The sequence below is a fragment of the Gopherus flavomarginatus genome, chromosome 1 (assembly GCF_025201925.1).
Source record: "Gopherus flavomarginatus isolate rGopFla2 chromosome 1, rGopFla2.mat.asm, whole genome shotgun sequence".
NCBI classification, from domain to species: domain Eukaryota; kingdom Metazoa; phylum Chordata; order Testudines; family Testudinidae; genus Gopherus; species Gopherus flavomarginatus.
This window is the reverse complement of record NC_066617.1, coordinates 4,709,753-4,736,547: the sequence shown is the minus strand read 5'-3', so window position 1 is coordinate 4,736,547 and position 26,795 is coordinate 4,709,753. Positions and strand designations below refer to the sequence as shown.

Sequence of the window (26,795 nt, the reverse complement as noted above, 5' to 3'; positions counted from 1 at the left end):
ATGTCTCTGTGTTCATGGCCATGTCTTTCTTTCTATAGCCTCTTTCTACACCTCTTGTCCACTCGCACTAAACTTCCCTCCCAACCGGTCCCCTTGTGCTCCTTGAAATGGCTTGGTCTGAAAAACATTGACTGGAATAAGTGTCACTATTTCTATGCTGGACTCCAGGGATTCTGTGCCCATTTTAGACATTTCTCAAAGAGAACATTACCGGGATAATGGTAATTGTATCCTTTCGTCTGAGGATTTAACCTCTGCATGCAAACCAGTTGAGTCTGGTATCCCAGCGTTGTTCTTTGAGTTTCCAAAGCTTGTGAGTCAACAATACTTGCCAACCAATACACAGAAAGCTTTAATTTTCTCCAAAGAAATCACTAAGGACAAGCTCCTCAGTTGGTGGGTTCAGGTCCACTGAGTTCCATGGAGGGACACTAAATTACACCATCTGAGGAAAAGCACCTTCAATGGGTATTTGTGCTGAAAAGAGCATAAGAATTGCTAGACTGGATCTCACCACTTGTCAGCTTAATCCATTCTCCTGTCTCCAATAGTGATCAGTAACAACTGCATCTGAAGAAAGTAAAAGACCTCCGAAGAGGTCTTTTCTGGACTAACCTGGGAAACTTTCTTCCTAATACGGCTAAGTGAAAATGGCTAAATGACTTTCTAAAGCTTTAACTTTCTAAAGTTATGAAAAAGATTTCAATACCCTAAATCTATTTCCAGTTAAGAGGAAATAGTTTTCCCAATTGCATATGTTGCTCTAAAATAAATCATGAATCCACCAGCTCCTGTAACTAAATCACTACACAAGATAATTATGGAAGAACACCCTGATCCTTGATTAATATCACCCTGACTACATGTAAGACTCGATTATCCCTGAAAATAACCCCTACTGTCACATCCTTAGAGTTCAAAAGCGATTGAGTTGAACTGGACTTACCCAGTTCAATGAGGAGCTGAAGTCCAGAGAAGGGTGTAGAAGAGCCCAGAGTGATGAGTGCTTTTACATGGTTCGTAGGACTACCTGGAGGTTCTGGGATGCTGTTTGTGGAGGCGGTTGTAATTCATTACCAAATAAACTTGATTGTCTTGCAAAATCCTCCTTTGGATGCAGCTGTTTTTCTCAGGAGTTGCAATTCTAGGCTGAAACTGAGCCTCAGAGGGCATGACATGCATGTTACACCCTTCATCTTTCTTTCATCTTCAGATGGTACTGGCCAACTGCATTCCTCATGCTATTCCATTGACATTATTGCTGCTTCAATGAGAATGAATATCAAGGTGATTCTGAGCAGCGTCAGTAGCACAAATGGGTGCGATGAAAGGAATCCAGTATGGTCCTTGCCATTCATGCTGGCTATGGTTCAGGGCATTGGGCAGTTCATTCTAACCCTGCCAGGAAGGAAGCAGCCATGTTTCTGCATTCTCAACGGCTCGGACCCCCAATTGACTTTGAAGTTAATGGGAGTCATTCCAGTGCCCACGTGCATATTTCTTGTCAAGGCCTTAAGTCTGAATTTCACCCTTTGGCTGGGGGATGATACGATGCCTATGAACAACTTGAGTCCAATTTTTAACTTCCAAACTGAGTCTTAAGAGGGTCTCAAGTGCAGTATGGCCTTTTGTGATGGCTGTCTGCGCAGGGATGAATCTTTCCTTATGGTGAGTAATACTTGCCCTAACATTGGACCTCCCCTTGAGTCACCAATGTTGTCTCAAAGGGCTGCCTAGAGTAGATTTGCTCCTAGGTCAAGGGAAGGGATGGCGTACAGGGAAAGGAAGCAAGAAGGAAGAGGTGGCTGTGGGGTGAGATTTGACTAAAATGCTGCACAGCCACAGGGCATGTTGCAGAAGAGATTCCTGCCAGAATCCGAATGTTATTTAAAGTGTGACAGATATCCCCAAGGGCAGGGTTCATATCCAGGGAACGAGGCAGAGGAGTCTGCCTTTGATTATGAGGCCCTGAATCTCTGTGAAGTTGAAGCAACTGTGCTGATTTACACCAAGGGGCACCTTCATTTTCCAGTTAAAATATTTCAAAAACTACCAAATGCAAAACTACATTGAAATGAAAAGGAAACAGCCCCAGATTGTGTGTCTCTAAGTTATGATGCGCTTAACAGAAGGACAAGGGAGCTTGGCCTCCATTTTGTTTAAAGTGACTCTATTACTCAGTGCAGAGGTGTCTAATCTCCACAACAACCTAGTAGCCTTCTTAGAATAGAACCCTCTGCAGGTGTGAAACACCAGTGAGCGTTTGTGAGGGGCTTTGAAATCTGGAGTTCTGAGGACCCTGAAGAACTTCCAGCCCCAACGCCCTGACTCTCTATGACTGAGAGGTGTAGAAAGAGAGGGAGGTAGAGATGACCTGGGGGTCAGTGGCAGGACCAGAAGTAGAACCCAATCTTCCAACTCCTCCTACCACAGGCAGGGCTGTCACTAAGGAGCGGCGAGGGGGTCAGATGCCGAGGGTGTAAAGCTACTAGAGTGCAGAAATGGGGCAGGTCAAGTGTACTAACCTCCCCTGTCCCACAGGATCGGGCCCAGCCATGTCCAGATGGAGCTCAGGGTTCATGGGCCCAGGGGCCCAGACACTTGGAGGCTCTCGGGAACTAGGACACTGATGGGGTGGCAGGAATGGTGCTGAGTGCTGCTTGGGTCCTACTGAGCGTGCTCATTGCTCAGTAAGATCTGCTGAAGCAGCTGCGCTTGCTGGTGATTAAAAAGGTGAAAGGGTGTGTTACGTTATTGATATAAACTGGGACCATATAGAACATAGGTTTCAACCAAGGTCCTGTAGTGGCACCAGATCTTGTGTAAAGGGGGTCATATAAGGTGTCTATGATCAAGTTATGAGTTACTGATTATGATTATGCTGTCTGTATGTCTGTATCATTTTGTAGTTGAAGTTATGAATATTGACTGTATACTGTCTGTATTTCAAACTTGTGCTGTGTTACTGCGAGAGATCCCAGACAAGTGGTTGTTAGCTCTGCTTAGCCTGCTTGATGGCTCATTAAGGACCATCAACTACACAACTGACCCATTGAGAGAAGGCAGATACGCCTTGTGACTCAGCAGGGTGTGCAGAAACTGGCCCATGTGACTCCAAACTCCATTTTGCTGTAATTTTCCACAGTAAGAACAAAGAAGTGTTCTTACACTTGGAAGTGCCTATATAAGCTTGATGCCTCATCTCCATTTTGTCTTCAATCCTGCTTCCTACCTCTGGAGTGACTTTGCTACAAGCTAAAGCTCTGCAAAAAGGACTGATGACCCATCCCAGCGAGAGATGTTCTCCAGAGACTTGATTTGAACCTGCAGTTTATTCCATCACTGCTACAAGCCTGAACGAAGAACTTTGCCATTACTGTATGGAATTGATTCCATTTAACCAATTCTAGCTCTCATCTCTATCTTTTTCCTTTGGTGAATAAACCTTTAGATTTTAGATTCTAAAGGATTGGCAACAGTGTGATTTGTGGGTAAAATCTGATGTGCATATTGACCTGGGTCTGTGGCTTGGTCCTTTGGGATCGAGCGAACCTTTTTCTTTTACTGGGCTGTTGGTTTTCATAACCATTCATCCCCAGGACGGGTGGCACTGGTGATGACACTGGGAGAGTGGAGTGTCTAAGGAAATTGCTTGTGTGACGTGTGGTTAGCCAGTGAGGTGAAACTGAAGTCATTTTTGTCTGGCTGGTTTGGTTTGCCTTAGAGGTGAAAAAACCCCAGCCTTGGGCTGTGTCTGCCCTGTTTGAGCAATTGGTCCTGAATTGGCACTCTCAGTTGGGTCCTGCCAGAACCGCTTCGTCACAGTGGCGTAGTCGGCAGGATCCACAGAACCAGGTCAATTAAGCTTTGGGTCAGAACCCCACACTATCCAAATTTGAAATTTGGGATTGAGAGTTTGGTTGGTTAAAGAGCAGTTGCAATGGATGAGCAAAGAGCATATCAGGGTCTTGACAAAAAAGCCCTGGATGATTTGTGTTCAGAAAAGGGGATAAGTTTTAAAAAGAAAGCTACAAATTAAGAACTGAGAGATCTGCTAATGGCCGGTGATCAGGAGGCAGGAGCACAGCCCTTACCTGATACCACAGAGACTGCAGAAGCAATTCGAATGAAAGAGGCAGCGAATAAACAGTAATTCGAGCATGAACAGAACCTAGCAGACCTGAGATTGCTGGAAAGGCAGAAAATAGCTGAATTAGAAAGAGAAGCTGCTGAAAGACAGAAAGAAGCTGCTGAGAGAGAGAAAGAAGCTGCTGAACGAAAGAAGGAGGCTGATGAGAGAGAAGAAAAAGCTCATAAGGGGCATCTGGAATTACTGGCTGCTGAGGAGAGAGCTCGACAGATGGAACAGGAGACGGCCAGACTGCAGCTCCAAGTAATGGAAGAGCGGAGAAAGTCATCGCCACCTGGTACTCCACATACCCACAGCCAGGAGAAGAACTGGGAAAAGATGTGTCCCATTTACAATGATACGGAAGATATAGAGGAATTCGTGTCCACCTTTGAGCGCCTTTGCAATCTGTACCAGATCCCCGATGAACAGCGAATGGCTGTCCTGCTGACCAGACTGACTGGAAAAGCCAGGGAGGTATTTAATGATTTGGGGGAACAAGAAGCCTTGGGTTATGGACGGTTTAAAGATTCTGTGTTAAGGCGGTTCATGGTTACTCCTGGTTCTTACAGAGTTAAGTTTAGAAAGTTTAAGAAGTCTAATGATTGTACTTTTGTAGAATGTGCTCATAAGCTAATGGGTTTTGTTAAAAAGTGGGTGATGGGAGCAAAGGCGCATGGGAGTTTTGAAAAGCTGTTGGATTTAATAACTTTGGAACAGTTCTTAAACATTATGCCTGACCACCTGAGAGCAGCTGTGTGTGACAGGGACCCCGAGTCAGTCCTACGGGCTGCAAAGATTGTGGATGCCCATACCCAAAATAGGGCTCGGGAAGGGTATAAACCCCAAGGGAAAAGTAGTCACCATTCTCCTCAGTTTAAGAGGAGGGAAGGATTTAAAGGTAAACCTGGCCCTGACTCTTATAAGGTGGCTCGCGGGAGCGCAGAGGGTGAGAATTCTCACCCCAAACATAAACAGGTTACATGCTATCACTGTGGGATGCTTGGCCACCTAAAACCAGATTGCCCAACCCTAAAGGGCAGCTCAAAACCAGCAACCCCAAAAGCCACAGTAGATGCCAATTCCATTACTCTGAGCACCCAGGCTGAGCCAAGCCACAACAGCACCACTTTAAGTCCAGGGGCAAGCAGAGCAGTGGCTAATGCCAACCCCCTCATCTCCGGTGCTCTGGGAGGAGGGGATCAGCTCACCAGCTATGTCAGAACTGAGGCTTGGCAGGAAAGTGAGAGGTTTATTATGGAGGCAAAGGTCAATGGTGTTGAACGCGTGGGATGGCGGGACACTGGCTGGGGTGTAACTATGGTCAAGGGACATCTGGTGAAGCCAGAGGACATGTTGCCGGGGGAATATGTGATGGTAGTGGCACTATCTGAGTACTCTGTGGACCTGCCAATGGTTAGAATCCACCTTGAGTGGGATGGCTTTAAAGGGGACGTGAAGGCTGCAGTGCGGGATTTAATTCCGGCTGATGTTTTGTTAGGAAATAACATACGGGGGTGCCTGGTCAAATGACTGTGGTGACCAGGTCACAGAGGAAGTTTGGGTCTGTGGCAGATGCCCTGACTGATGGCAGTGAGGGGGACAGCGAACAGACAGAGAGTGTCTCTCAAGATGAATCAGGTGAAGGTTTGTCTGAAACGTCAGAGAGGGTTCTGCATTCAACCAAAACCCAGGGTGACTTCATGGTGGTTCAGCAAAGTGACGTATCTCTAGAGAGAGCCAGAAATGATGCTCAGAATTAGGTCCCAGCCAATGAAGAAAGAGGCAGACTTTTTATGCAGAATGGGCTGTTGTATAGGGAGCCTCCCAGGGGAAAGAAGAATTCCCAAACGGCGGCTCGCAAACAGCTTGTGGTACCGGAGAGTTGCCGCAATGAGTTGTTAAAGTTGGCTCATGACGGTCCATTTGCAGGACATCTGGGTATAGGCAAAATGTGTGACAGGCTGGAGCAAAATTTCTACTGGCCTCACCTCTTTGAGACGGTGAGAGATTACTGCGAAAGCTGTAAACTGTATCAAAAGCATAAGAGGTTGAAGGGACCTAGCAAGGTGCCCCTCCAGTCTCTGCCCATTATAGGGGAGGCTTTTGCCAGAGTGGCTGTGGATATTGTGGGGCCATTCCCAAAACCTTCCAAGAATGGGAAAAAATACATCCTGGTATTGGTAGACTTTGCTACCCGATATCCTGAGGCTGTAGCCTTGGCTAACATTGAGGCAGAGACAGTGGCAGTGGCCTTGTTCTCTGTTTTTAGCAGAATGGGTTTTCCCAAGGAAATACTGTCTGATCGTGGGTCTAACTTCATGTCTGTGGTTTTCAGGCAGTTGTGGGAATTATGTGGGGTGAAGCACCCGAAAGCTGCTCCCTACCACCCCCAGACTAATGGCCTAGTGGAAAGGTTCAATGGGATCCTGAAGTCTATGTTGAAAATGTACATGGATAGATGCCAGAATGACTGGGATGTTCTACTGCCATATCTATTGTATGCATACAGGAGTGTACCCCAAGAGTCTACAAGGTTTGCTCCCTTTGAACTGCTCTACAGAAGGCAGGTCCGGGGGCCCCTAGATTTGGTTCATGACTCATGGGAGGGTCAGGTGGAGGATACAGAGCAGCCGGTGGCTGAGTATATGGCTCAGTTCAAGGAGAGTTTGCAGCAGATGATGAAGTTGGTTGAGCAAAATCTGAAAGAGAGCCAAGATGCTCGGAAAGCCTGTTATGACAGAGATGCTTAGGAGATAGCATTTGAAATAGGGGGTATGGTGCTGGTGCTAGATCCTGTTCGGAGGAACAAAATGAAGGATGTTTTGACTGGATCCATGGAGGTAGTGGAAAGAATTAATGAGGTAACCTACCTGGGTCACAGGGTGGGCAATGGGCGACTGCGCCCTGAGCCTTCAAAGGTGGAGGCCATTAAGAACTGGCCTATCCCAAGAACTAAGAAACAGGTCCAATCATTCATTGGTCTAGCCAATTATTACAGGAGGTTTGTTCAGAGATTCAGTGACATTGTTGCGCCCATCACAGACCTAACGAAAAAGGAAAAACCAGACCGGGTGCAATGGACGGAGGCCTGTGAGCAGGGATTTCAAAGCATAAAAAGTGCTTTGGCCAAAGAGCCTGTGCTGGCCAGCCCAGATTTCAAAAAACCTTTTTTGCTATGTACAGACGCTTCCAATATTGGGCTGGGGGCAGTGCTAATGCAAGAGGGGGCGGGGGGTAAGAGGCATCCCATGGCATACTTGAGCAAAAAGTTATCCCCCACTGAGCAAAATGACGATACTATTGAGAAGGAATGTTATGCCATTGTCTGGGCTGTCAAGCAACTTAAGCCCTATTTGTACAACCAAAAATTCACGGTGTTGAGTGATCACGCCCCTCTGGTCTGGCTGCACAGGGCCAAAGGTACCAACTCCAGGTTGCTGCGCTGGAGTTTAGCCCTTCAAGAGTATGAAATGGACATAATCCACATAAGGGGGAAGGAAAATATTGTAGCTGATGCATTGTCCCGAATAGGGAATCCTTAGGATGCAGTCAGAGATGTCTGTGTCATCCCTTCCTGCATCAATTTTGCGTTGGAGGTATGATGTTATTGATATAAACTGGGACCATACAGAACATGGGTTGCAACCAAGGTCCTGTAGTGGCACCAGATCTTATGTAAAGGGGGTCATATAAGGTGTCTAAGACCAAGTTATGAGTTACTGATTATGATTATGCTGTCTGTATATCTGTATCATTTTGTAGTTGAAGTTATGAATATTGGCCGTATACTGTCTATATTTCAAACTTGTGCTGTGTTACTGGGAGAGATCCCAGACAAGTTGGTGTTAGCTCTCCTTAGCCTGCTTGATGGCCCATTAAGGACCATCAGGTACACAACTGACCCATTGAGAGGAGGCAGATACGCCTTGTGACTCAGCAGGGTGTGCAGAAACTGGCCCATGTGACTCCAAACTCCATTTTGCTGTAATTTTCCACAGTAAGAACAAAGAAGTGTTCTTACACTTGGAAGTGCCTATATAAGGCTGATGCCTCATCTTCATCTTGTCTTCAATCCTGCTTCCTAGCTCTGGAGGGACTTTGCTACAAGCTGAAGCTCTACACAAAGGACTGATGACCCATCCCAGCAGGAGATGTTCTCCAGAGACTTGATTTAAACCTGCAGTTTACTCCATCACTGCTACAAGCCTGAATTAAGAGCTTTGCCATTACTGTATGTAATTGATTCCATTTAACCAATTCTAGCTCTCATCTCTATCTTTTTCCTTTGATGAATAAACCTTTAGATTTTAGATTCTAAAGGACTGGCAGCAGCGTGATTTGTGGGTAAGATCTGATGTGTATATTGACCTGGGTCTGTGGCTTGGTCCTTTGGGATCGAGCGAACCTTTTTCTTTTACTGGGGTGTTAGTTTTCATAAGCATTCATTCCCAGGACGGGTGGCACTGGTGGTGATACTGGGAGACTGGAGTGTCTAAGGAAATTGCTTGTGTGACTTGTGGTTAGCCAGTGGGGTGAAACCGAAGTCCTTTTTGTCTGGCTGGTTTGGTTTGCCTTAGAAGTGAAAAAACCGCAGCCTTGGGCTGTGACTGCCCTGTTTGAGCAATTGGTCCTGAATTGGCACTCTCAGTTGGGTCCCGCCAGAACCGCATCGTCACAGTGTCGTGCTCTCTTATTTGTCAGTGTCTGATTTTGCAAAGGGACACCTTTCTGTTTAGCCAAAGTAAGCAGAGATGCCTCATACTTGTGTGAAGAGTGCAGATAACATCTGCTATGTTTGTGGTGAAGTGACTTTTGCATCACAAAAGCGCAGTCTAACCACTATGGTTAAGAGAGCCTTTCACCTTTCTTTTGGCTGCAAAATTGGAGATCGGGACAAGAGGTGGGCCCCACACATATGCTGCAACACTTGTGCAACAAATCTTCGCCAGTGGTTGAGCAGGAGAAGGAAATCTATGCCTTTTGCAGTGCCAATGATTTGGAGAGAGCCAACAGATCATACCAGCAATTGTTACTTCTGCATGGTGCCTCCAGTTGGGAAAGGTGTGTCAAAGAAGAAAAAGTGGACTGTGCGTTATCCAAACATTCCATCAGCTATATGCCCAGTACCCCACGGAGAAGGACTGCCAGTTCCTGATGCACCAGAATCCTTCTCACTTGAGTCAGACGAGGAAGAGGAAGAGGATGAAACTTCTGGTCCTGAACCATCAGTGACACAGGACCCACATTTTCTCCCATCCTCCTCCTCTGAAGCATACCTCAGAACACAAGATGAACTGAATGACCTTGTCAGGGATTTGGAACTACCCAAGAGTAAGGCAGAGCTGTTGGGCTCCAGGCTACAGCAGTGGAATCTCCTGGCAGGCTCTCAGGGCAAATGGAGCCCATCAATGCTTGCAGACTATTGCTGGACAGTGACAAGAGATGCTCTATTTAATGAATACAAGAGACAAGCCAAGAAGCGCCAAGTAGACACTGAATAGGACTAAACTATGTACATAATAGTTTTTTGCCTTTTGTTTCATAATAAATTTTATTGTTATAACCCTTTTGCTGATTTTTAAAGTGTTACATAAACAGGACAGGTGAAATATTATCATGTATAGCAACCATAAACACATGAAAAGACCTAGATTTACAATTTATGATTAAAACTCTACTATCTATACAATAGACATAGACATAAAATGTAAAAACTTAAATATCTTAGAAACAGTAGCCAATCAGTTGTTTTAATTGTCATATTTGAATTCAGCACATCAAAATACATAATAAATATCACATTTTATCTCTGAAGCAGATGACTTCTCAAAAATTGTAGACCAGTGCTATTAGTGAGCTCCCAGCTGCTTCAGTCCACGGTTTGCCAATCAGTGTGGTATGGGGCGTGTCCCCCCTCTCCATGCTCCAATATTATCCTCCCTCTTTGTTTCATGTCGATATTCTCCAGAGAAGGCAGGGAAATGGACCTATCGCTCTGCGCCCATCTATTCGCTCGCCTCGCGCATGAAGGAGTTTGCGAATGACCAGACTCCAGGTAGGAGAGCTCATGACCTAGCTCCTGCCCCCATCGCCCCACTGCATCACTGGCCAAACACCTCGAGGTTCCCAGGCACAAATCAGTGACCAATGGCTCAGACATTTGTCTGGATTTGTCCCCATCCTCCCCTTCCCATTCCCGGGAGCTCTGGCTCCCGCACGTGCCTATCTCCACACCCAGGGACCCTAGAGCCAGTTCACTGCTTTTCCAGCCTCTTATCCAAAGTGAGTGCTACTGGGCAGGGTGGCAAGAGACTGTCAGAGGGGTGGATCAACCCACTGGTTTGGGGTGCGAGTGGACCCCGGAACCTGGCAACTGCTACTGAATGCTGAACAGAGGCCAGAGCCGCTGGCTACCTGAAAGGGGGTCCAAAGAGGATGGATCTAGACTGTTCTCAGTGGTACCAGATGACAGAACAAGGAGTAATGGTCTCAAGTTGCAGTGGGGGAGGTTTAGGTTGGATATTAGGAAACACTATTTCACTAAGAGGGTGGTGAAGCACTGGAAGGGGTTTTACTTGACTAACTTAAACTTAAAATTCAAACCTAATAAACAAAGTAAGAACAAAACTTAGGGAAACCGAGCTCTGCTTAGTTTTTTTTAAACTTAAAGTTTCAGAAGAACAAGTGCAGCCTCCTAATAGTAGTAGTTCTTGTAGCTAGATAGACTCGCTAGAGATCAAGTAGAAATAGAATGGAAGTGAGAATGACAGAGCAGAGCGCTGTAGCGAGGTGAGTTACCTTTTCTACAGGGCACATGTGCTGGGGGAAAAAATTATGCCCAAAGTTTACTTTTTACCCACAAAATGTTGGGGTGCGTTTACCCCATAGGCTAGTATGTTTGTGCGTATTGATGACATGTACATACACACAGAAGTATCCTTGGGGTGCACCAGTTAAGTTTGTGGGTACAACATTGAAACCCCCCTGTGCCATTTTTCATTGTTTATTGGTCTAGATAAAAGGTCACAGACATTGGCGGGGGTCCTTATCTACTTAGGTAACAAGCTGTAGGTTCACTTTAATTTTTGAGTAAAAGGTTTTATTATCGATATGCTCACTTTGTCTTACCTTAACATACAGGAAATGGCCTGTAGGTTTTTTGCATTACCACCAAACCTACTTTAATATAAATTTATAAACCTATTACAATGCATCAAACACTTAAACTATAAGAAAATAAATATATATATATATATATATGCAACCAAGCAGGTTAGTCCTATAGGCTACACTTCCTCGTCTCATCTCACTCCTGCCCTCCCCACCCCTCCCCATTCTCTTCTGCCCTCAGCCCCCCGAGCCCTGCCCCTCTCCGTCTCACCTCACTCCTGCTCTCCCCACACATCCCACCCTTCTCCTTCTGTCCTCACCCCCACTGAACCCTGCCTCTCCCCAGTCTCACCTCACTCCTGTCCTGTCCTCCCCTGCCCTCCCCCGCTCCCTAGAGCAGCCCTGTCAGATTTCTGATTTGTCCAAAGTGGTGGTTGAATGTCAGTTCTTTCCCTCGCTGACCCCTCTTCCCCCATCCCAGGGCCTGCCGCCTACGGGCTCCCCCCAGTGATCGGGCCCAAGGTCGTCGGCAAGAGCTCTGCCCCAAACTATTCCCTCCTGGGGCGCAGCTTGCTTGGCAGCTTCTATGAGGACCTGAGCAAGGTGAGAGGTAGCCGCGGAGCTGGGGAGGGGGGTACTCAGATGGAAGGGGGTGAGGGAAGGGGGTGGGGGACACACTGGCAATGGGGAATGTGGGTGTAGGATGCCAGCTGGGTTGTGGCTCTGCCTGCTTGGGGGGAGGACCCCTGGGAATGGACTGTTGGCGACTGAGCTCTGCTCTCCTTGTGTGCAGACGCCAGGGCCCTGTAACTACCGTGTGGTGGAACCCAGCGTGTACAAGACCCGGGCCCCCCAGTACAGCATGCTTGCCCGCAACATGCTCCTTGGGAATAGCACGCAGAAACCAGGGCCCGGGGCACACAGCCCGGAGAAGGTGAGGTGGGGGCCGGGACCCACACACACATGGGCTCACAAGAGTTGTTGTGACAGGGAGGTGCTGAGAACGTGTTGGCTGGGGGAGAGACTGGAGATCTCATGGAGAGATTTCCCTGGCAGTGAACAGCCCGTGTGTGTGTGGGGCGGGGGCGATGCAGTATGTGTGGGGGTGATGCAGTGTGTGTGTGGTGGGGGGTGATGCAATGTGTGTGAGGGAGTGATGCAGTGTGTGTGGGGGGGTGATGCAGTATGTGTGGGGGTGATGCAGTGTGTGTGTGGTGGGGGGGTGATGCAATGTGTGTGAGGGGGTGATGCAGTGTGTGTGGGGGGGTGATGCAGTGTGTGTGTGGGGGTGATGCAGTGTGTGTATGAGGAGGTGATGCAGTGTGTGTGAGTGCATGTGTGTGTAGCGGGAGAGCTAAGGTCTCACACAGGATTGTAGTCATGGGGGATGTTGAGATCTGATGGGGGGCACATGTGTGTTTATAACATGGGGGGATGTATGTGTGGGATGTAGTGTATGTGAGAGGGGGGATGCAGTGTGTGTGTGTGTGTGTGCGCATGTGTGTAGTGGGGGAGCTAAGGTCTCATGAAGGATTGTAGTCGTGGGGGAGCATTGAGCTCTGATGGGGGGGGGGCGGGGGGAGTGTGTGTTTCTAACGTGGAAGCCAGGATCTCCGTAGGGTGCCAGCAGGTGCTGGGGGGAGGAGCTGAGATCTCATGCGCTGATCCTGCGGTGTTCTGCTCCCTCTCCCTGCAGTACGTCCAGCAGCGTGGCCAGACCTTTGGGATCCGCCACTCCGACTACCTGGCGCCCCTTGTCATAAACAGATAGCTAAGGGTTAATGTCTCTTTCACCTGAACCACCTGACCAGAGGACCAATCAGGAAACAGGATTTTTTTCAACTCTGGGTGGAGGGAATTTTGTGTCTGAGTCTTTGTCTGTCTGCCTGCTTTTCTCTCAGCTTTGAGAAGTGATTTCTGTTTTCTAATCTTCTGTTTCCAAGTGTAAGTACCAAACATGGTTTTGTTGTTTTGTATTTACATGTCTATAGTGGCTGGAGTGCTTTGATTTATATTCTTTTTGAATAAGGCTGTTTATTCAATATTCTTTTAAGCAATTGACCCTGTATTTGTCACCTTAATACAGAGAGACCATTTTTTATGTATTTTTCTTTCTTTTTTATATAAAGCTTTCTTTTAAGACCTGTTGGAGTTTTTCTTTACTTCAGGGAAATTGAGTCTGTACTCACCAGGGAATTGGTGGGAGGAAGAAATCAGGGGGAGATCTGTGTGTGTTGGATTTGCTAGCCTGATTTTGCATTCCCTCTGGGTGAAGAGGAAAGTGCTTTTGTTTCCAGGACTGGAATTACAGAGGGTGGACTCCCTCTGTTTAGATTCACAGAGCTTGTGTCTGTGTATCTCTCCAGGAGCACCTGGAGGGGGGAAGGGAAAAAGAATTATTTCCCTTTGTTGTGAGACTCAAGGGATTTGGGTCTTGGGGTCCCCAGGGAAGGTTTTTCAGGGGGACCAGAGTGCCCCAAAACACTCTAATTTTTTGGGTGGTGGCAGCAAGTACCAGGTCCAAGCTGGTAACTAAGCTTGGAGGTTTTCATGCTAACCCTCATATTTTGGACGCTAAGGTCCAAATCTGGGACTAATGTTATGACACCCCTCATCGTGGACGTAGTGGATTAAGCGAACGCGGTCAGAGAAGCAGAGGGAGCGACTGGTCGTGGGCATTAGAGAGAGGGACGGACTGGACAAGAATTTTGCATTTGAAAATCTTTGCTGACTTAACACTCTGTTCAGTCGCCTTTGGCAAGTCAGCCTCCAGCTCCTCAGGCCCTGGGAGACCCGGGGAGCTTGGGCCTGGCATCTTCCCAGACCCTCAAACTACATTTCCCTTTGTGCAGTTTGAGCCCACTCCTCCATATCACCCTCCCCCATTATCATGCTGATTCCTCTCCCTGTTCTCCTGCTGCCCCTTGGTTATCCCTTAGCCAGCCTCGGCAGGGTTAGTGCTTTCAGCTTCCCCACCCCACAACTCAGTGGCCCCTGGCCCTCAGCAGTGTATCTGCTCTTATCTGAGTTCCTGCCACTGTGTTCACATCTTTTTGGCGCTCAGATCCCTGGAGCTGAGCACAAGCTGGGCTCTCCCTGGAGCTGCGCAGAGAGGGCCCCTGCCTGCATTTGGATGAGAGGCCCAGAGCTGAGCGTTTCTCCTGCTGAGCTGCGTTTGCAACTCCCTGTCCCATTCTGATTTCCATGTGCTGAACCTTTTCTGTCTTCCTTGTGTCGGGACGGATCCCATTGCAATGTGCTGCACGGTCTGTGCTCCATGCTGATGTCACTCAGGATAGAACTTGGATCCTCCTGCTCCAAAAACACAGACTGCACCCACGTGAGCTACAGGAGACTCACCCCTTAGCTGTCCCTGTAATGGGCTCACCACACGCTATTGTGCAATTCTGATTCTGTCCAGTAGAGGGCAGTGCTCTCGCCATCATTCTCTGTGTCACACACTAGTTAGTTCATTACAGACACTATATATTTATACCCAGATGTGGTTATAATAACCACATCCCCATCTCTGCAGGGAAACTGAATGCAAAAACGAGCTCCAGGCGAGGCACAAACCACCTTAGAGGGTTCTGGAGAGGCAGAACCTGCTCTAGCTCACAGAGCAGTGGGGTTACCTAGGCCCAGATGCTAGAGAACAGACAGCTCGGTCTGGAGTGGGAAGTTACAAATATTCCATGAGAGCAGACTCCCACTCCTTCCCTGGGAGACAATTCACCAGCCCCATAGATCATAAACATTAAGACCAGAAGAGACCCAGCCTCATGCAATTGTTTCTGCCTCACGCCCAGATCTCCTGATTGAGCTGATGCATATCCTTTAGAAAGGCATCCAGGTTTGACTCACTGCGTCCCTAGGTCAGATTTTCCAATGGTTAATTACCCTCACTATGAAAACATGGCAGCTTATTTCTAGTCTGAATCTGTCTGCCTTCAGGTTCCTCCTTTGTCTGCCAGCTTAAATAACTGTTGACAGCCAGAAATGTCTTCCCCTTGGGGGTAATTGTAGATCATGGTCAAGTCCCCTCTTAACCTACCCTTGGATAAACTAAAGCGGACACGTTTCCTTAGTCTCTCACTATAAGCCAGATTGTCCAGAGCTGAGATCCTTTTCCTGGCTCTTTGTTGAACTTTCTCCAATTTTTCAACATGTTTTTTGAAGTGTGAACACAGAACTGAGCACAACATGCACTAAGGTGGAGAAGCCATGACTGTATCTGCCATGGGTCAGCATCCTGCCTCCTCAGCCGTGGGCAACACAAATCCCCCCCTCTCAGCCTACGCAGGCTCCGCTGTCCCTCTGCTGGTTAGCAACAGGCACACCTCAACCTCTGAGCCCTCCGAGGGGCTTCTTGGAGCATCCCGCCCTGCTCCACTGGACACTCACAAGATTCACTGCTCCCGAAAGAACAGCCCAGCCCACCTCACCAGCTCCACCTGAGATCTCGGCACCATTGCTTCACACGCAGCCCTTGGGCACGTTTAGCTTGAAAACAAGCCGAGTTTATTTAACAAAGAGATTCAAATGGTAGCAAATAGAAATCCTGGAAACAAATGGTTACATATAAAATAAAAGCAGAACCCGCATTGTGAAACCTGGATGTATTTAACTAACGCTCACCCGAAGACCTTGCAGAGTTCTGCAGCCAGGCCGTGCTGTGCTCTGTTTTTCACGAGGGAAGCCACGCTACCAGCTTGTCTCCTCGGTGAAGGGTGCCGGAGGGGAGGAGTAACCTCTGCCCCCCAGGAATGCTCCAACGCTCCCTTCTCTTTACTCATTGACAGGGTGCTGCCCTGCTGGTTGCTGGAGGCTTTTTCCCTGCGTGTCTCTTTCTTGTCGGTTTGACAAACTCTTGATCAGCATTCGGCTCAGTCTGTGGACAGTCTGTGAACAGGCCTCCTTTGTGAAGCGGGCAACACCCAATACCCAATACCTGCCTGAACTCCCAGACCTTAAGAATATGGTTTCTGGTACAGATACGTAATTCCAGAAACAGTATCTGTCCGTACGCTTTGCAATGAGTATGATGACCAGCTCTGGGCAGAGCCCCCACATGCCACCCTTTTGTAAACTTAACATGTACACGTCCAACCCAAGGTATCTCTGTAAAACACCATGCAACTCCGTGCCTGCTCAGGGTCCTGGATCACACCTCCCCTCCTACGCTGACTCTTGATTCTGCCACTGGCTAATGTATATGTCAGCTTGGAACTCTCTTGCCCAGACAGTGCATCTGCCACCACATTTCCTTTGCCTTTAATATGGACAATTTTCATATTATATTCCTGCAGTGCTGTGCTCCAGGGCATCAGCCTGGAGTTGGACCTTCAGCCCTGTGTACCTGTACCAAAGCAGAGGGGGCTCCTTTGGAAGCTTATTCCAATACTCAACTATCTTTATAGCTAGCAGGTTTTTCCCAATATCTCACCTAAATCTCCCTTGCTGCAAATTAAGCTTGTATTGTCCAGGAGAAGCTGAGCAGTACAGGACATCCATTTCTGGGGGAAATAGAAGACTGGGTCTGTGCTGGCGTCACCCTGCAGTATGAACAAGGCTGGTAAGAGCTGAACTGTGCCTGGCTGCAGATCACACACACACCAAGCTGGAAGTGGCTGACGTGCTGGAGCCCTGTTGGGGAGCAGCCCAGGACTGGAGGCTGCAGAAGCAGAGCAGCGTGCAGGGCACCCCAGGTTAGAGCCCGGGTGACACAGCTACTCACTAGTCTAGACTGTGCCCTGGGTCTGTCACACTCTCATGGCTTTGTCCTGTTCAGGTACCATTACAATAGGAGAGGCCCAGGGGCTTTCTGCCTCAGGGATTCCCCCGTTTCACGCAGGCTTTCCACCTCCTCCAGAACTTGTTGCTGCATTTCCCCTCCAGCCGGGGATGCTCTGCTAGGAGAGGGCGGGGCCCTGAGGTTTGCCTGGAGTCTGCAGTCTTGGCAGTTAAAGCTGGCGAGGAAAATCCTGTTTGTGGTGCCTGGAAAGGGCCGGCGTATCCTGCTTTGGGGGTGGATCTAAACCCGCCCTGAACTCAGGGCTTTCCAGGGGATTCTCTGCCCTGCTCTCCCTGACCAAATCCATTAAAGGGATGGGGACAGTTTCTTCATCAACACAACAAATCATATTTCTGCCATCTCCTTTGGACGGTAAGTTTTACTCTATCGATATGCACAATTTGCACCATTCCTCTGCTGCTGGGCTTCCTTACATCAAATGTGACGACCTTCACCCCTTCAATCTCCTTCCAATGTCCTTCCTATAATCCTGCCTTTTGCTTCCCCTCACTGGGGTCAGCACTAACAGCAACTCAGCAGAGTCAAATGATCTTTCTGCAGTTCGCCCATCGTACCAAGTGTGCTGAGTTCTCTGACCTTTTTCAAGAGTCTGTCTCCCTCAATTCCTCATTACCTGTAAATTCTCCTTAAAACGAGTGACATACTCCCCTCCAGGCTGTCCTCTTTCCTCAGTACTGCCCTCCCCAGAGCCTCCAGTCAAATCTAAGGGCTTCTTGACACTGGCACTTTTCAGCACTGCAACTTTCTCACGTAATGGTGTGAAAAAACACCCCCTTGAGCGCAGCAAGTTTCAGCGCTAAAAGCGCCAGTGTAAACAGTGCACCAGTGCTGGAAGCGCGGCTACGCACCTCATTGAAGTGGCTTTTTAGAGTTGCCAGTGTAAATTAGCCCTAAGGGTCCCCTCGCCTGCTTCCCACATAGGAGATCAAAGGGGGAAAGCCAGTAGATTCTCGGGGAACACTTCTGTCCACACTGAGCAAATGATTAATTAAAATGTCCCAATCATTCTCATGCCTAGTGACGTACGTTCTTAGCACAGCTTTTACAGTTCCAAGACATCTTTCCGTTAACCCATTTGGTTCTGGGATATAGGGAGCAGCCTTTATATGCTTTGCTCCACGTCAGTCCCGTGACTTTTGAAAGACTACAGACATTGAATTTGCACCACAGTCCGTCAAGATTTGTCTGGGAAAACTAATCAGCTAAAAATAGTGAATAGAGCTTTACCCACTGGTTAGCCTATTCCAGAGCTTAATTACCCTTACAGTTAGGTTTTTCCTGATAGCTAACCCAATGGTCTCCAATCTTTTTACACCCAAGATCACTTTTTGAATTAAAGGGCAATGCAAGATCTACCCCGCCCCTTCCCTGAGGCCCCGTTCTTTCTGCAAAGCCCTGTCCTCCTCACTCCATCCCTGCCTCTCTCCGTCGCCTACTGTCCCCCACCCTCACTCACTTTCACCAGGCTGGAGAGGGGTTGGGGTTTGGGAGGGGTGCGGGCTCTGGTTTGGGCCTGAAGGATTCCCTGTGTGCGCTGAGCCTGGGGCAGAGGGTTGGGGTGCAGGAGGGGGTGAGGGGCTCAAGCTCTTGGAGGGAGTTTGGGTGCAGGAAGGGTCTCCAGGCTGAGGTGGGGGGTTGGGATGAAGAATGGTTTACAGGGTGCTGGCTCCAGGAAGGGTCTCAGCGCTGGGCATTGGGATGTGGCCTCAAGCCGAGCAGCTCTTACCTTGGGCGGCTCCCGGTTGGCATCACAGCGAGGCTAAGGCACCCTGCCCCCCCACACCCCTGGGGCCTCGCTGGCCACATATAGGAACAGTGTGGGGCCAGGGTAGGCAGGGAGCCTGGCTTAGCAGCAGCCCTGCTGCGCCACGAGAGAGCGCAATTGACTGGGAGATTCTCTAGGATTGAGCAGTCCATCACCATGGACCAGTTGGTGACCCCTGATCTAACCTAATCCTCCCTTGCTGCAGATTAACCCACGTCCCTAACAGGGAGCTGTCTCTTTAAGAGCTCTCTGGTGTGGGCAGGGTGGATAGGAGCGAGTTGTGTCTGGGTCGTTGTTGCTAGGCAGATTTCGCACTCCCCAGCCAGAAGCTTCTGGAATTGGTTGCGGTCGTTTAGGGGCTGCTCAAATCGGTTCCCTGGTGCTGGGATCAGACCCCATGAGGGCAGCAGTCAGGGCAGCTACTTTGTGCCAGGCCCTGTGCTCTGTGCGGCAGGGAGAAGCTGGGCCCAGGAGCAGGAAACAGGCTGTTTGCCCAAACTCGGAAGCATGTTGCAGCAGGTCAGTGATTTTGTTACAACCCTCCAAGAGGGAAGCCTGAGGAATGTAAATTACAGGGGAAACTGGGAGGGAAAAGTAATTCCTTTTATTTTAATTATACGTTTGAATTTTTATTTTAGCCAAACACTTTTAATTAAATTGTCTCAACTGTGTGTGAGTCACCAACTTTTCTGTAAATGTAATCGTAGGGAAGGAGTCATTTATATTTTGCTGTTTTCAGTTTTGCATTGACTTGTAACAGAGTTGGGTTTTTTTTAAAATCTATATACTTAATGGGGTAGTTGGTTAATCAGTTATCTGATTGGCTAACAGTGTTTTCAGCAGAGGAGGAGAATGAGTCTGCCTGGATTCCAACGGAAGATTCCTGAAAACAAGTGGAAGGAAGATGTTGCTTTTGACTCAGCAGACTGTGTAGATTTAGTGATCAGAGACTTTAACTGAGACTCCAGAGAAGTCAGCCTAAGCTTTAGGGAACCCAAGATCCTTTTCAGCTATATTACCACCTAACCAGTTGTTCCCCATTTTGTAATTGTGCTGTGATGCTGGTAACCAAGTGTCAGCTGAGAACTGACAAACTCACAGCTGGAAGCCAGGCCAGTTCACTTGTGTATAAGTATAAATGAAAGTGATTGTTCAATATCTAAGAATCTATTGGTGTTTAAACATCCTGACAACTAATGGGATGGTGCATGCATTGTTTTCACTTACCTGTACCCAGTTAGAAGGTAATAGCAAACATTTACATTGTATATAGCCCTGTAACTAAATCACCCATCCAATGAGAAAGAAGGCTTGTGTAATGCAAATGAAGAAATTTAACGGGAAGGTGGGAATTCTTGTGCATTTGAAGACAAGTGGTCACTGTGTGTGCTGATCAAAGACCTTAAATGCATCCTTCTCCCTCTGCCAGAGAAGGAGCCCACATCAGTAGTGACTCAATGAGCTTCTTTATCTGAGAAGAAACTATAAGTATGGACACAAGGGAAAATTCTTCATCTCTGGACTGGTTGGATTCTCACAGGCAGAATAACCAAATGAGAAGAAGAGTTACTCTGAGGAGCCTGAAAAGACTTTTGGGAAACTACCAGTTCCCAAATCTCTGCTGCCTTTAGGAATTCTAGACTGTGACTAACCTGTACATATATTTTTATCTGCTTTAACATCTCAATAACTCTCATTCCTTTCTCTTAGCTAGTAACTTTAGTAGTTTAGTGTCGAATTGACTATCAATGTTATCATGTGAGATCTGGGATGCAAATTGAGCTGGGTGAGTGTGGAACTAGATACAATGTGACTATTTTCTTGATTTTTGCAGGAAGTCACCACCATTTAGCACACATTCCAGCTTGCCGGCAAGGCAAGACAGACTGGAGTGTGTAAGAGGACTGTCTGTCACTCCATTGTCAAACTATTATAGTACTTTGGAAATTTCAACACTTGATACTTATAATTATAGACATAGCACCAGCTAGGATCTCTGCCCTGGTTTTTGACAGTCTACCCTGAGGACCAGGAGTCTCTCCAGACAGTGTCTCACGTGCACTGGATTTTTTTCCTAAGTGAAGTACTTTGCACTTGTATTTACCTTTCTCCTTTTCCTCTCTTTAAATCAGAGTCTGCTGATGGCTGCTCTGAGAAAACCGTCTCTCTGTCCCTGCCTCCCTCAGGTCTTCAGCGAGAGCCTGCCCTAGAGACCATCTGATCACCTGCAGAGTCTCGGGCTCCTCGTTCCCAGCCACATGCAAGGCAGGGCAGATGACCAGGAGAACACCCGTGATGGGTTTGGTCACAGAGACCTCCTTGGGATTGTCGTCTGATTTGCTGAAATTAGCTTTGATCTCATTTTCCCTGTCAGCTTGGGACTTCCAGAGCCCTGTCTTGTTGAGCCAGAGACACTAGCCTGCTGCAACCCAGATCCAGCGTCTGGTCTATATCCCCAAAGCTGCAGACTTCACTGAAAACAGCTCAGCAACTTATTTGTCTCAAGCCTCAAGCCTGCAGTTGCCAATGTACCTCAGTCCAGTTCCATACACTTCAATGATATTCTGTGCCCTACAATTATGGAGAGGCATTTTATGCTGTTCAGGTTAGAAGAAATCCTGGCGAGGGTCAATTTTGCACTTGAAATCATTCTAATCTGGCTGAAAAACTTTGTCGGAGAAGGGACTTCCAGAATGCCCTAGGTTGATCAGACTTGCAATTAATCCCACTGCAATCTGACCATTGAAGAAGTTCCCCTTAACTCAGCCCTTTTCTTTATTAGCTGAAGTCTCTCACAAGACCCAGTTCTCTTGGCTGCCCATGCATGGAGATGCAATGGCTGATGGTTCCCATTGATTTCACTGTATATTAGATATGAGCAGCTGAAGGTGGAGGTGCAGAAAGGTTTTCTCTAATCCAAGGAGGGTAAGGTGCCTTCCTTCAATCTCAAATGGATGGAACTGTCCTCCTTTACGCTGGTTCAGCATCTACCCTTCAACTGTCAAATATATATAAATGGGAAATGCAAAGTTTCATTGAATGAAAATCAAAGAGCCCCAATTTCAGAGGCTAAGACTCATGAACTGAGCACTGGAATGACATCTGAGACCTTGACATGCATCTTTAAAGAGAATCTCATCTTCATTATTGGAACATTTAATCCCATTAAAAAGTTGCTACTATTATAATAATATATATATATTACATCTCTTTGGCCTTATAAAACATGATGTGTGTTTGTAAAGTGCTTTGAAATGCTTAGATCAGAGGACACTTCAGATGATCCACCCTGCATATTACAATTATATCTGTTTACCATGGCACATTTTAGTGAAGGTCAGACAGGGAGTGATTGGCAGAGTCAAAAATGAACCCCCACTTTCAGTGGCATCGTCTAACATGTCTACTCCTCTAATACATTACATTTCATGGCTTCCAAATAAATCACTAACCTGAGAGCAACTCTTAGAGAGGCTCATTCTGGATTTTTTCTTAATTTGTTTTTGATGTTTTTTGGAGGATGCTTGTGGTGAAACATCTTCTCATGTAAGAGCTGAAACAACAATCAACCACCTAAAGTCTTGCCATGGACTTTAATTCTCTTAGTTTGAAGATTTAGCCTCAGTGGTGGGTATTTACACTCAGGCAGACACATTGTATTGTCCCCAAAATTTTTCTGTTTGAATTCTATATTGGATTTGTATTCCTATACTGCATATGAACAAGCTTGAATTCCATTGGACAATTATTATCCTCATATGTAAGGAAGGAAATATTACTGAGATAACCTACCCTGTGTCTCGTTTCACAAACCTAGAAGAATTCATTACCATTGCGTTCCTGTGACCCATTAGAGAGATGTGTTTGCAAGGAAAGAAAAAGTAGCGCACATAGACCACCTCCCAAACAACATTCTGGATCTAAATCCACACAATCTGGTGCTATTTAATTTTCATTCAAATGTAGTTTTGCATGTGGTATTTTGTGAAACATTTTTATTTGAAAGTGCAGGCTCTCTCTTGGTGTAAATCAGCAGAGTTGCTCCAACTTCAAAGATGTTCAAGCCCTTAAAATTAAAGGGAGGATCCTTCTGCCCTCTTCCCTGGCTGTGGAAGCCTCTCTTGGGGATATCTTTACGTTCTAAACATATTCTGGTTCAGAGAGAAATGCTTTCTGCAACTTAAACCTTATCTACAGAAGAGGATTGAATCCTTTCACTCGCCATCATCCCTACTTGACCCGTGAGCAAATCTGTTCCTAGGCAGCCCTTTGTGACCTCATTAGTGACACAAGTGGAGGTCCAACTATAGGTAAAGTTTTACTCACCGTAGAGTAAGATTCACCCCTGGCAGACGACCATCACAAAGGCCCATGCTCCGCTTAGGTCCCTGCTAAGTTCCAGTTTGAAAGTGTAGTGGGACTAAAATTGTTCATAGGGCATTTTACTATACCCCTGCTAACAGGTGAATTTCCAATGTAAGGTCCTGACAGGAAACATGCTGGAGGAATTGGAATGATTCCGAATTGACTTCAAAAAGGAATTGGATCTGACCCAGTGAGATGGAGAAAGGTGAGAATGCAGAAAAATGGCTCCCTCCTTCCTAGCAGGTTTACAATGAATGACCCAAAGCCCCTAACCACGATCAGCATGAATTGAAAGGACCAACCTGGATTCATTCCGTCAGAGCCAGTTGTGCTATTGAGGCCGCTCAAAATCACCTTCACATTCATTCTCACTGCAGCCACAAAAAAGTCAGTAAAATGACACAAGGAATGCAGTTGGCCCATACAATTTTAAGATGAAAGAAAGATGAAGAGTGCAATGTGCATGTCACACCCTCTGAGGCTGAGATTGGCCCAATGATCAAAGCCCCTCAGGAAAACAGCTCCATCCAAAGGAGGAGATAGCAAGACAATCAAGTTTGTTTGGTAACTAATTAGGACCATCACCACAAACAGCATCCAGATGCTTCCAGGCAGTCCTAGGGACTGTAGAAAAGTGCTCACGACTCAGGGCTCTTCTAAGTCACTTCTCCAGACTTCATCTCCTCAGTGAACTCGGTAAGTCCAATTACACTCAATTGCTTTCGAACTCTAGAGATGTGACAGTAGGGGCTATTTTCATTGAAGACTGAATCTTGCTTTACTGATGTGATTTTATGAGGGATCAGGATGGTCTTCCATAATTATCTTGTGTAGGTATTTAGTTTCAGGCACTAGTGGATTCATGGGAAACATATTTCCTATTAACCGGAAAAAGAATTAGGGACATTTCAATCTATTCAGTAACTTGAGAAAGTCACTTAACCATATTTCACTTATCTGAATTATGAATACATTTCCCTAGGTTAGTAGAGAAAGGGCCAGTTCAGTGCTCTCCTACTTTATTCTGAACCAGCTGTTACTCCTCACTATTGAAGACATAAGCTGAAGTCTTTGACCGCACTTGTACCTTCTTTTGACTCTAGTCCCTGTTGTGCAGTTTGAGGTTTACCTCCATCCCAGAAAGATGACTTTCTCCAGCCTGTGCTATCCAGAATGTGGGGTGGCCCGACCCAGTCCAGTTACTGGCACCTGCAACGAGCCATGCGTTAGGCAGTGCTCTGACTACTGAAGTGGTGATCAGACCCTCACCGGTTGTCGTGACCCTCCCTGGACCAATTCTCAGCAATTTCCCTCAACACAGTGGAGTGGGAGCTGTAGGAGCACCTGCGGTCGCAGCCATGTTTTGGAGGCTCATTCAGGTTGGGGGGGATCATACGGACTATGGAGTTTAGGGGGGTTATATGGTTACAGTGGCCATTACGGTTACGGGGGATTATTGGGCCATGGGGGATACGGCGGTTACCCAGGTCTTTATGGTTATGGGGATTATGGGGATATGGGGGATATGGCCTGTAGGTATCTTGGTGGATACTGTGGGCCATGCTAAACCAGCAGCAACATCCGTGGAAGAAGGAAGAACCAGGAAATGAACTGCCAGATACAGATTCACCCCTGATCTTTTGGGCATGGCTTTCAGAAGTCCTGGGCAAACAGGGCTCCAGTTGAACTCGGTGGGAGCTGTGTGTGCTCAGCACCTTGGGCTGATGGCCATGCTGCATTTCTAATGTTATGCTTTAGGACTCTTTCTGCCAAAGGCTTTCTCAACCATGTGCTGATGCTTTTATTTCCATGTGGGCTCATTCTGAATTACACGCAGGCTGTTTACACTAACCCCACCGTATAAAGGGAGTCTTAAGATGGATATCACTTACATATATTGTTAGTTTAAGTCCCTTTAGAAGGAAAAAGAGACTTGGTGTCAGGAGAATTAGGCCCCACATGTTCTATCCTTTCCATCACCACGTATCTTTAGCATCTCATTTTGACCTTCTCTGTGGCCGACATACAGGGAGAAGTTGCATAATTCTCTGTTCTTATTTGTTTTGTCTCATTTCTCACCAACTGGGTAAAACAAGGATCTTAAAGTGGTTGTAAAGGGGACTTGTTTGTCAACCTCTGCAGCTGCACCAATGCAAACAGAAAATCTTGTCTGAAATACACCCATTGAGGCCTGCGATCGGTCATGGCCCTTCTTGAAATACTGGAAATATATTCTTTCTGCTCTGTAGTATTACTTCCTGTAACTGTGTACTGCCAATTTCGTTTGCATTAAAAACTCTGCTGCATCATAATATCGGTCTTCTGGTTCTCCTTGTTCCTCCCTCTTTGCTTAAAAATTGCAAAATTCCTCCCTGTGGAACCGGCAGCACCGGGCATTTCTCCAGTTGCAATTTTCAAAGATCTGGAGTGGCTGATAGCTTTCTGCAGGCCCTGGGTACCAGGGTGCAGTTCCTCCTAGCATTACCTATATTAGCACAGACTCTTTTCCTGGAAATACCTAGACCGATTTTCACTTCAAGAATGTAAGTTTTTCCTTTGGTATCAAGAAGACTAACCATATGGTTCATGGTGAGCATCTGGGTGAATCATTGAAGGACAATGACCCAGGTTTTTGTAAGTGTCACCTGGCCTCAGTGGGTCACAGCTGAGAATATCAGATTCAGGACAAACTGCTGAGGGATATGGCAGACTCACCCCATGCTGGTGGTTATTCTGACGTTAGATACCAAGCTAGTAAAAAAGTAAATTTCTGTCTCATCACAGTGGTTAACAAGAACTCAAAAATGCAGTCTCCAGCCCTTATTTCACACCCCAACACTTTATGATGACTGGTTATTAAAAACCAATTTCACCGTATAGAAGGTTCTGCTTATCTTAAGGGATCAGCCACATAGCCAGGCCAATATACAGCTCAGATCTAAAGCAGTTCCCCACCAATGGGAGGAGCAGAGTCAGCGCTGAGGGTGGGGGCAGTGTGCAGAGCCACATTCCTTCCCGAGGGCTGCCGGAATATGCTGGATGCTTCCTGGAGTGGTGCAGAGGGCCAGGGCAGGCAGGGAGCCTGCCTTAGATTCACTGTGTCACCTACCGGGAACTGCCTGAGGTAAGGCCAGTCGGAGCCACACCCGTTATCCCCCCTGCGCCCTGCTCCAGCCCAGAACCCCCTCCTGCATGAAAAACCCCACCACACACACTCTGGAGCGCCATCCTGCACACAAATTCCCTTCCAGTGCTTGTAACCCGCATCCCTACTGCACCCCAGCCCCTGCCCCAGGTTTAGTCCCTTCCCACGCTTCCATCCCCTCGGCCGCAACAGAGCCTGCATCTGCTCCAGTACCCCAACTCCCAAGCTCAGCCCCATCAAAGTGAATGATGGAAAAGGAAAGCAAGTCATAGAAGGAGGGAGGATGGTGTGAAGCGGGGTACAGCTTCAGGGAAGGAGTGAATTGGGGAATGAGGGCATTGGGAAAGGGCCATGGTAGGGCAACAGTGTTTGGATGTTGTGAGTATGGACAGTTGACACCCTATTAGGAGCCCTCTACCAAACGAAGCCCATTCCATCATCACCGTCTTCCCGGCACTAAGGG

The 26,795-nt window shown here is 47.2% G+C and overlaps 1 protein-coding gene across 1 annotated transcript; it reads left to right on the top strand.

The window, feature by feature from the left end:
- The first annotated feature begins 10,030 nt into the window (after nucleotides 1-10,030).
- On the top strand, nucleotides 10,031-13,178 carry LOC127039485 (outer dense fiber protein 3-like). Its single transcript, XM_050933239.1, has 4 exons — nucleotides 10,031-10,187; nucleotides 11,724-11,845; nucleotides 12,036-12,176; nucleotides 12,939-13,178. The coding sequence occupies exons 1-4, from the start codon at nucleotides 10,031-10,033 to the stop codon at nucleotides 13,011-13,013; spliced, it is 495 nt and encodes a 164-aa protein (XP_050789196.1). The 3' UTR covers nucleotides 13,014-13,178.
- Nucleotides 13,179-26,795: the final 13,617 nt, after the last annotated feature.

Excerpts from the sequence above, each read along its gene's own strand:
- LOC127039485 (XM_050933239.1), top strand. The coding sequence starts at position 10,031 with ATGGGGCGTGTCCCCCCTCTCCATGCTCCAATATTATCCTCCCTCTTT. Across the intron at positions 11,846-12,035 it reads TCTATGAGGACCTGAGCAAG|ACGCCAGGGCCCTGTAACTA; the intron begins GTGAGAGGTAGC and ends CCTTGTGTGCAG. Across the intron at positions 12,177-12,938 it reads GGGCACACAGCCCGGAGAAG|TACGTCCAGCAGCGTGGCCA; the intron begins GTGAGGTGGGGG and ends CTCTCCCTGCAG.